Raw genomic sequence first — 10256 nt, 5'->3', positions numbered from 1 at the left:
TCTCTTGATAAGGGGAGTGTAAATGGTAGCAGTGAAGCACTTGCTGCAGCTCCATTCTTCATGAAAAGTCCTTGACCAGTAACTGACTGGAACTATCTTCCATCTTTTTCACTGAAGTGAAGCTTTAGTGATGTAGCACTGTGGTTTAAAAGGCAGATAAATATTTCTGTATGGGGGGAACCCCACCCAATACATAAACAATTGAAACAGCTTTCTCAGAAAATACTTCGGGCAAAGGGTACAGGCAATTAATGTAATTCAAGTTATTCCTATATGGTAGATTGAGTTGTTTTTATATATTTAGAGAGTGAAAGAGATTGTTCTCTATCCTGTGCAATCATGTGATAAGCACACATAATTATATACACATTCCAATTCTTACATGATGGGGTTCTCTCTCTCTGTGCACATTAATGCATACAGATTTCCTAGACATAAGATACACTGATATCTATAGGTAGTCCTTAATATGCGTGTGACTAATGTTACCTTGAGCACAATTGAATAAAAATGTCAAATAATATTGTGACAGAACCCTTACTGAAACAAAGTGTTTTGATCAACTGTGCTTAGCATTGCAAATCAAAACTTAAAAAAATACGTCATTACAAATATGATAGTGTTTTTGAAAAGGGGGGAGTTTGATTTTTCTCTTCTGTTTGTGGAACTCCACTTTTTTTTTTCCGGGGGGGTGAAAAATTGCAGGAGAAAGATGGAAGAGATGCTTCTTGTGTGCTCCCCAGTGCAACCAATGTAATCCTAAATGATGATGTTGTGCCATTCAACACTGTATTAGTTTTTCCTTTAGGGTTCCATGTATTGGTATGAAACTTTAGTAGTTCCCATTGAGATTGCTAGCAATTAAGAATGCTCAGCCTTTTAATGAAGATAGCCCTCAATCATATGGAGAGTAATACAAGTTTGACAGTTACATATGTAAGCATAGTATTTCCACCCTTACGTGTATACATCAGAGAAGCTTAGGCTTGAAATGCAACAAAATACAAAAAGCAAGATGCTTAGTTTATTCTTTTTTCCAAGTGTTTTGTCATCCTGTACCTTAGACTAAAGCTCTGTTTAGTGATTAGCTCTGTTCTGGAGATTGAAGGTAATGTCTAGTCAGTATTTTCATGTCTGCCTTAACTTTCCATCCTTCCCCCTGCTCAGTCTCTTTTCTGGGTGAAACTCATCTATCCGTACTGCTTCCTTGTAAATCCTTCTTCCACTTTTATTTGTAGGAATAAAATGACGTTTTAGTAAAATGTCTTGCACTTGTGCTTAGATGCTATGTTATCTTTAGTGAGAGCACACTAAAGTGCAAGAAACAATACAAGTGTGTCTTCAACTACAGTAGTAAAGAAAAAGGCACTTTTTAGTGCCTTTTTTTAAGAAAAAGCACACGTAGTTAATTGTGGGGACCATAAGTATAAAATTGTATATCCACGCTTTTGCAAATAGCACATGTGAAATGCCATGGATTTATGAATGGGAAGTATTCTTTGAAGTATGATCCGTACTGCAAATTTTTGCATATTGTTACAGCATGGACAGCTTTCTGAGTCTTATGATAGGTTCTGATTTCAATGCAAAGACATGATTATACTCTTTGAAAAGAAACATTCAAAGGAAGCCCAGCCTGGGGATGGGAAAGATACAGGCTGGGGGTGGAAATACCAATATGAAATTATTTAACTGGGAGGTTAAACCACATTATTATAATGGTTCCTTCTGCTTGTAAAAATTACTGGAACCGGTTCTTCAAGTAACATCAAGGGATCAATTGGAAATTAAATTTTACAAGTAAACTACTATATTTTAATTATACCTTAATCAGAAACAATGTATTTCGGAACTGTTTACTTAAGCTGGTTCAATGTTTCCCCAGTAAACTATATGCATGCCAAGGTCATTTTTGTGTAGCTCTTAATGTTATTAAATCATGTTGATGTTGTTGTCATTGGAAATGCAGCCTTTAAAGTACCTTGCAGATTTGCCGCTTGCCTCAGCTCTCGAAGAACTTAGGAGTAGGTTCTTTAGAGTTTTTGGCTCCAGCTTTCTAAGGTGGAAATGGTTGAAAATAAGATAATTTTGAGTTTGCAGTCAATGAGACTGCAAAAACCAGAATATTGGCTACACTTTTAAAGTGCTTTTTTCCACCCTAAAATTTTAGGAAAACACTAATGCGAAACAAATGCACATGTTTTGTAGTAATTATTGAAATAGTATAAACTATTGCCTTGTAACTTTACTGTATGTTTACTGACAGCTGTTGAGTAATTTTTAAAAAAAATTTTTTTTTACATTTTCCCAATATCAGTTCTTATTATTTTTAATATTTTATTTCTCATATATAGGATTTCTCTTCAGAACAATTTAATTAAGTGTCTGAATATTTGCTAGGAAAGAGTTTTCGTTTAGCCACAATGACTTTATCAATCTACCTTGTGTTTATGACATTGTTCACACATCTACTTTCTTATGTTTTTAAATCTCTGACCTTGATTCCTCGAATACTTAAATGTATCTCTGTAGACGTCTTTTATTTGGATAACATTGCTGCTACTCTGGCTTGGAAGCCGGAGAGCCAGAGATAAATTTGCAGCTGTGTTTGGTGATCAGCCCTGCAAGCTTTCTTAGCTCCTGTATCTGCTAAATTGAAGTTAGCTGCGTGGCAGTGGGAACATCTTGTACAAAGCAAAACAGCTTACGTATGCAGTTGCCAGTAATATTTCAATTACTTTGACTGAAAGTGGGCTTGCAGTGCTTTGCATTTGATTTACAGTGCACTTCATTTGGATGAGTTCTTTAATTGGAATTAATGGGTTTTGGCCTTGGGTTCTTCTGTCAGCAAATTGATTATGTGGTTTCCACTTACGTTTTTGGGCGGTTTTTTTAGTAGGATCTGTGTCTCAGAGCTTGAAGGATAATTTTATTTAATATCTTACTGATGCACTCATCTAGCTTTGTTCTTCAAAACAGAGATATTTGCTTCAGAAATAAAACTTCTCATATGTTGCTTAACTGATCATTTCAGAAGTGAGGTTCAAGGTTAAAATGTTCATAACTTTGCCATGTTATATCCTCACTTAAATTAATGGGGCAGGACTGGGCTATTTTCGATTGTTGTAAATACCTCTTGGTTTTACTGTTGCATTCACAAAGATGACTGGTTACTTTGGGCTGTGCTTAAGAAAGCTTGGCTGCCTGTGTGTTTTGGGAGGGGTGTGTTGGTTTTTCTCTTGTGCTTTTCTTCTTCTGGCTTTAGTATAGCTTGGTGGAAGTCTTCTGAATCATTGATGTCATTGTGATATGATTTCTGTGGAAATTTAAAAGAACATATGAAGCAATCAAATTCAACTGAATGAATTTCAATAACTTTAAATAATTAGATACTGTGAAGGTTTAAGGTTAATTTGTAGTCTATTAAAATCTGTGGGGATTTTTCCACTGGTCTGATTGGACTTCAAAACAAATTCCTAATGTTGTAAAGCACTTCTACTTGAAATAGCTGAAGACAAGAGTTCCTAGTTATATGAAAATATGCAAGTAATATACTAGTGGTTTGTATTTTGCAAACATATATATAATAAAAAGCATGTTTGCAGATAGCCATCTTCAGTTTGCTACTAGCTCACTAATAAAAGTAAGTTCTAGACACAGAAAATATGAAGTAAATCCAAGCATATTATTCTAAGACATGGTGTCTTCAACCTGCCATAAATGGCTATCCTTTTATGAGTGCGTTCTGTTTTGGACAAACATCGTTTGTGGTGGATTCAGTCCTAAAACGTGTGTGCAGGACTGGTGTTGCCTGCTTTTGTTTTTAATAAATAAATACATTTTAAAAACTTTTTTTCCCTGTATTTAACAGTGGATTTTCAAGAGAAAATACAATTTATGTTATAGCGAAGAAAAGCAAATACTGTGAGGAGGAGAAGGGTGATGAGAGCTCTTGGGCTAACTGCTATAAAAGATCTGATGCATGTAGTTACTGGATGCATATAGCTACTAGGTCAAAATACAGATAATTTTGAATGCCACAGTATCCACAGTATTCTTCTATCTCCACTGCATGGAGTATCCCTCTACAGCAAGGGATGCCTGTGCCAGAACCCAGAGCTTTCCAAATTCTTTTGTGCTGTCCAGCCATATAGGGCTAGAACAGAAATACAGATATCTCTTCTCATTATTGTTATTATAGATGGTGTTTTGGGAATATTTGTCTGCTGTAAATGACGTTTTTCAGAAGCAAATCAGCATTACTCTAGCTTTGATCCCAGAGGAGAAAGAAGAGAGGTAGTTGTCACAGCTTTTAACAAGAGAAAAGACAGGCCAATGCTGAACACTTCAGATTTAAACAAAATATTTGGTTGAAATTCCCTACTTGACAGAGTGACTGCATTTTGGTGAATAATTGTAATGGATGAAACCAAGTTCATCTGCCTTGCCATTGCCTTTTAGCTTGATCTGACTTATTTCAGGCATAGTTTTTCCAGTTCTGGACTTCTCCTGCCCAGTCTGCTAGTTATGCCGAATCATGTATTGCCTTTGTGATGTGAAGAACTCTCTCCTGAGAGTTTGCAACATAGGCAAGATTTCAATTTGATGTAAAGAGGCAAAAAACTAGTAAAGGTGTGATTGAGCTAATAGATAAATTAACCAGTTCAAAGGATTCATACTGAATAAGACTTCCAGATAAAAGGTCAGAGATAATTTATGCATTTAGGCAAGACTTGCACGCACACACACACACACAGAGCAGCTCTTTCTTTTATGAACCCCTTATTAGTTGTGCAAGCACAACCCCTTGATAGAACTTGCATATTGGCCCATTTTAAAATAGATTGTATAAGTCTGGAGTTTGCCTTCTTAAAGTCCCGATCGATTATTCAAAGAATAAAAAAGTTTTCATAAAGCCTTTTTAATCTTTTTCAAATTAGCTTCTGTGACTTAATATAGATTTTGGATGAAATTGATCTCTTCAGCATGTATACTTCATGAGAATTTTTAAATGCTGAAAAAATCTAGTTCACTTCACTACTAAAAGCTAAATTCACCTGCCAGCATTCTGGTTTTAAAGGCAGGTTGCTATTCCAGTGCATGGAAATAAATGAATAATGTTGTGTCATTCCTTTACTTAGACTGTTTACTGGGGGGGAATCTTACATCCTCAGGGCTTTCAGTGTATCAGACATCTTTTAGTGAACTTCCTACTCAAAGGATATTATTTCTGAAGCGCCGCTGTTCTTCCTTGCAGATAAATTCCATTATGTGTTGCCAATAACAATGCCTTGTCACTTTGTTGGAAATGAAATTAAGTAATGCGTGTTCAAGTTGCTGGAAGATAGATGATGCAGTAGAAGTATTTCAGCTCACCTTAAAAGAATACATTCACTTAATGGCTTCTTTTTAATGCTTAGGTTTTTACAAATTAATGTTAGAATGCCAGTAGTAGCCCAGTAGATGAAGCCGTTTCTGTTGGGGGTAGATTCTTTTCTTTAGAAATGCTGCTGGTGCAGTGAAACTCTTGAAAGCAATATGGTTGCATTAATTCTTCTCTGCAACTCACTGAGCTGAAAGTAGGGTAAGACATTTGGATCTTGGAGTACTCAACATACACTTTTTCACCCTTTGGTCACTTATTTTAATCCAAGCCAGTCTGTTGCAAATAAAACTAGTAGCTTTCCTGGATGTTAATATTGAAATTATATTTTTTTGATATTATAAAATCAGTATGAGTGAGATAGGCATTCACTTAGCATCTTCATCACAAACTTAGCAAGTGAATGAACTTGTTACTCCTGAAGACCCATGTTACAGAGGGGCTGTCTAGAGAATTCTTTCTACAGTGGAGTATTTAAATGCAAGGCTAATCGAAATATGTGCATAATAGTAGAAAAAATCAAATCACAGTTAGTAAATAGCCTAATTACTATGCACTACATCCCTGAAATCAAATTAATTGCTTTTATTTCTTGTTTTTCAGATTGTTTGAAGGACGGTCACCAAGGAAGCCTGAGAAACTTAAGACCCTTTTCTGCTATTTTAGGAGAGTCACAGAAAAAAGTATATCCTTTATTCTTTTTTTGAGCTACAAAGCAGATACATTAAAAATTTAATACCATTAAATTTAGGAATGGCTATGCAACATTACGATGGAAGTGTGTAACAAAAGCCAGCTTGCTACGTACACTAATGTTCATATTAATGTCACTTCTTCTCACATAGATGATGCATGCAATTAAATTTTTTGCACGGAGCTTATTCTGTTTTCTTTTTTCTGATACATATATATATATATATGCGGGGATGTGTAAAATACATAAAGATATATTTTCACCCCCCTTTATACATTAAATGTGTATATGTGTATATATAAATATGCTATATATAAATATACATATGTATAATGTTTGTAATGTATGCAACTACTTGTTGCACTGCATCAGAGTGAAAATGTAGAGGGAACTTAGGACCATATGTAGTCCTTAAAATCACAGACTTAAAGATTCTGAATCAAGCTTCAGATTTCCTGCACTATGCGCATTTAGTCCTTCAACTATAACATTTGTAGTTCTGAGACATTTTTCCACTACTTGTGTTGATAGTTCAGGTTTTTCCCTTCTATTCTCCCAAAGAAAAGCTATTGTGAAGTTTTACCAGTTCAAATAAAACAAGTGATAGCAAGACATGAGATATCCCCAACTCTTTTAGAAGTTAGTGTGATATTTTCCTTAGTGTGCGTAGTCAGATCTTCTGTTGTTACCATGAACTTGAACATCTGCATAAGCTTTCAAAACCAGATTTATTTTTGTGAGAACTGTATCAGAGCTTATATAGTGTATTTTGGGGGAGGAAGAGATTTTAGTGCAGTAGCATACATCACATCTGCAGCAAAATCCTTATTATAGTATTTTTTTAAAAGAACTTTTTCTTTACATGTCAGTATTACATTATTAGCTTCATATTCTCTCAGAAGGGTTTAAAAGAAAGACAGCTTTAAGCTATTAAATATAAAAATCCCTTTACTTGGTTCAGTCCGTCTTCTGTTCATCATTTTAATTCACCACAAATTAAATGCAGCTACATCCTGTTTCAGCTATCAAACTTTCAGCAATGTCAATAGAACTAAGTCTCTGAGGTAAATAGTAAATTGTGTTCTATGTGTGGGACTGAGAAGAGATATAGTTTAGTAGCTTTTTTTAATGCTTGAGTAATAATGTTTTCATGCAAACCAAATCCTAAATTTATGCAGCTGTCCCTGACCCCCTGTGCATATGAAATCTGTTGGGAACATGTTTTATGAAACTACCGTATTAGATTTCTTAATGTTATAACTTCAAATAATATTTAATGAGATTCTTGAGTGCTCTTTTCTTGAATTAAAAATTCCTATCATACCTTTAAAAGACCCTATTTCTTGTTCTTTTTTGTCCAAGGAATTAGTAAGACTGAAGTAACTTAGCTCTATAAATTACTGTAATAGTTTTTCAACTCTTTTTGAAAGAAAATTCAATTTGTAATTGAATTCCTTGTAAAAGAACACAGTGGAGACTATCAGCTGAAGACTTTGTGCTCAAAAGGTGAATGCTTAATTTGCAAAAAATTGCCACTGATACCGGAGTTCTCTTGTGGAAAAGCACTTGATTACTGAAAGCTATGCACTTTTTTTTTAAGAGCAAGCAACCCTTTTTTCCCTAAACCCCTGTAATTCTGAAGAAAAGCATAGGATTATTTAAGGCTTTTGGAAGGATATGTTTGTGCTTTACATATGTTTTGAATGTTTTTCACAAGCCAGCGCAGTAGATTTACTGGAGCAAAGAAATGAGTCTCAAATGAAGTTTTTATTAGGATGACATCGCCTAATAAAAGGTTGATATTTTCTTTCTGTTGCGAAACTGAACTTTTTTGAGTAAAATAAGGAGAGAAGATGATAATGCATCCTTCCTGCAATGAGCAATGGCTCCTCTTTTTCGCTTGAGGGCAGGAGTGTTTTCTCAGTTGAAATACAGTGAATTTCACTAGCATCCTGGTAGGGCTGAAAGCGAATTGATTTAGAATCCACTAACACTGCATCTTTATTGACATAGTAGGACTTCTTGAAGCTGCTGCTTCATCCATCCATAGGTTAAGTACTCTGTGCATTGCTTATTGACACTGAACAGTAGTCACCTCTAAAGGTTCACAATTTCTTTTTTTCTAAGTGGCAGCACATTTTACTTTAACTTCAACTATTGAGTCTTTCTAGTAGTGTTTACAGTTTAAGTGAAAATCACTTAAGAAATAGTTTTCCCTTGATCTGGAAAAAGAAAAATACTCAAACTCCAAAGGGAGAAGAGACGTGAATATTTTGGTCTTCATGTTACTTGTTTTCAATTTGAGCATGGACTGTCAGGGGAAGATTCAAAGCTGCTCTTGAGGAAAGTTAAGCTCTTGTGTTTCTGCCAAGAATTATGTTTGTTGTAATTTTAAAAGCTTACCACTTAAAATAATCTAAAGACTAAAACTCCAGCAGTTAATACATTTTCCTCTGGGGTTGGTTTGCCTGTAGAACCTACGGGGTTGGTGACGTTTACAAGGCAGTGTCTCCAGGAGTTTCCAGACTGGGAAAGGTAAGTCAAACATCCTGTTAACGTAAGAAATTTCTTAAATCAGTGATAACTGAATCCCATTCATATGGAATTGATTTAGGCCTGGAAGTACTACAGAAAACAATGTTTGGTGTGGATTGTTACGTAGAGAAATACAGAGGAAAGTGGGTGAACTGCCACAAGTAGTTTGAGTGCCCCGAGTTTGCCAGTATGTTTGTTTGCCTGTGAAGCCAACAAGTCTTAATGACTTTTAAAACAGTAGCACATCTTCGGTGCTGTTGCTTGAGTGGGGAAAAAAGAGAGAGATGACCTGATTTCGGAAATGACAGGAAATATAATGAAGTATGGGTGATAAGCAGCATGAAAACACAGGTGTTGCAGCTTTCTTGCTGGTTAGCAAGTTAATGTGGGACAAACTTGTGTGAAAAACCTAGAACTTCAATTTCAAATTTCGAGTTTTATGGTGAAAGAGGTGGAGAAACTGAACAATTGACTATGTTAAACCTTTACCAATTGTTTCTGAATGGCAAATGCATTTTCTTTAATCCGGGGTTTTTTTAAAACCACCTTATGTTAAGGCGTGTAAGAAGTTTGGGTTTGGATGGGTTTTCTTTTAAAATGGATGTCTTTGTGTGAAGATTCTGTAACCATCCTTTCTGTACAATATTTTTCCTCAATGATAGATCTCAGAAAAAACTGTCTAGATTGCATGTCACCTATGAAGGCACCATCGAAAGCAATGGACAAGGTATGCTACAGGTAAGCGCATATAACAGTAAATGTGGCTTTATGTCATGTTTTTGTCATACTTTTATGGTCTGCCAGCTTAACAGAGTTATTTGTTTATCCTCAATTGACTTAAATGACAAGATGTTATGCAATGTAAAAGAAACATCAAAATCAATTCCAAGGGCAATCTTGGTACTGTCAATATTCCCCAGCTCATCTAGGTTTGCACATGTACCTGGTACAGAAAGAGCTGACAGAAAATCACAAGCCCTGGACAGCTTCAGGTCTTTTGGTTCAAACCAGGATCAAAGATTGACAAGATAAAAGTTTCAGGCTGTGATCTTGATGAGTTGTCAAGGGTTTCAGTTTATTTTAAAAAAATTATTCTTGTGCCCCAGACAGTGATCAGGTCAGTGGTTCAGGAGACTTTCTTGCTGCTGCCAACACCACTGTTTCGGTCTGGGAGCCAGTCAGCAAAAGAAATTCATAAGGAGGATGTCCTGTCCATATCTATAGCAAGGAACACATTTGAGTTTTCAAATTAGTAGTTTGGTTTTTGTTTTTCTTTTTTTTAAAAAAAAAAAAGTCTTTTTTCTAGAGTTCATTTACCAAAAAAAAAATTACAACTTCTTTAGCCAGGAACAAGTGCTGCAGAGGAGGAGGGAGAATAGGAGGACTTTTTTCTGTGATGTTTTTTGCTCAAACTTTAAAATGTCTCATGACTTTATAAAACTTGAGCACTCAAATTGTGTACTGAAATTATTAAGAACTCAGCAACTGCTCAATAAGAACCATTTTTCTGCTGTCCCTCTATTCAACTATACTGTAACCTCAGAGGTGAGAGAAGGTTGAATTATGCCTTTCCATGTACTGTTTCTGTTGCACTCTGTAAAAGTGAGTATTGCCTCGGATGTGATATTTTTCCTCCTGGCTATT

General features: G+C 35.4%; 1 protein-coding gene across 1 annotated transcript in view; it reads left to right on the top strand.

Annotated features, from left to right (window-relative positions):
• The window catches only part of PARG (poly (ADP-ribose) glycohydrolase), a 66165-nt gene that overhangs the window by 36131 nt on the left and 19778 nt on the right, over positions 1 to 10256 (top strand). The window contains exons 9-11 of the mRNA XM_009580127.1: positions 5987 to 6066; positions 8552 to 8612; positions 9275 to 9350. Of these exons, the coding sequence (XP_009578422.1) occupies positions 5987 to 6066; positions 8552 to 8612; positions 9275 to 9350 (217 nt within the window). The remainder of the gene's footprint in view (positions 1 to 5986; positions 6067 to 8551; positions 8613 to 9274; positions 9351 to 10256) is intronic.

This window comes from Fulmarus glacialis, unplaced genomic scaffold (assembly GCF_000690835.1).
Source record: "Fulmarus glacialis isolate BGI_N327 unplaced genomic scaffold, ASM69083v1 scaffold9456, whole genome shotgun sequence".
NCBI lineage: Eukaryota > Metazoa > Chordata > Aves > Procellariiformes > Procellariidae > Fulmarus > Fulmarus glacialis.
This window is presented reverse-complemented; position numbering and strand designations above follow the sequence as displayed.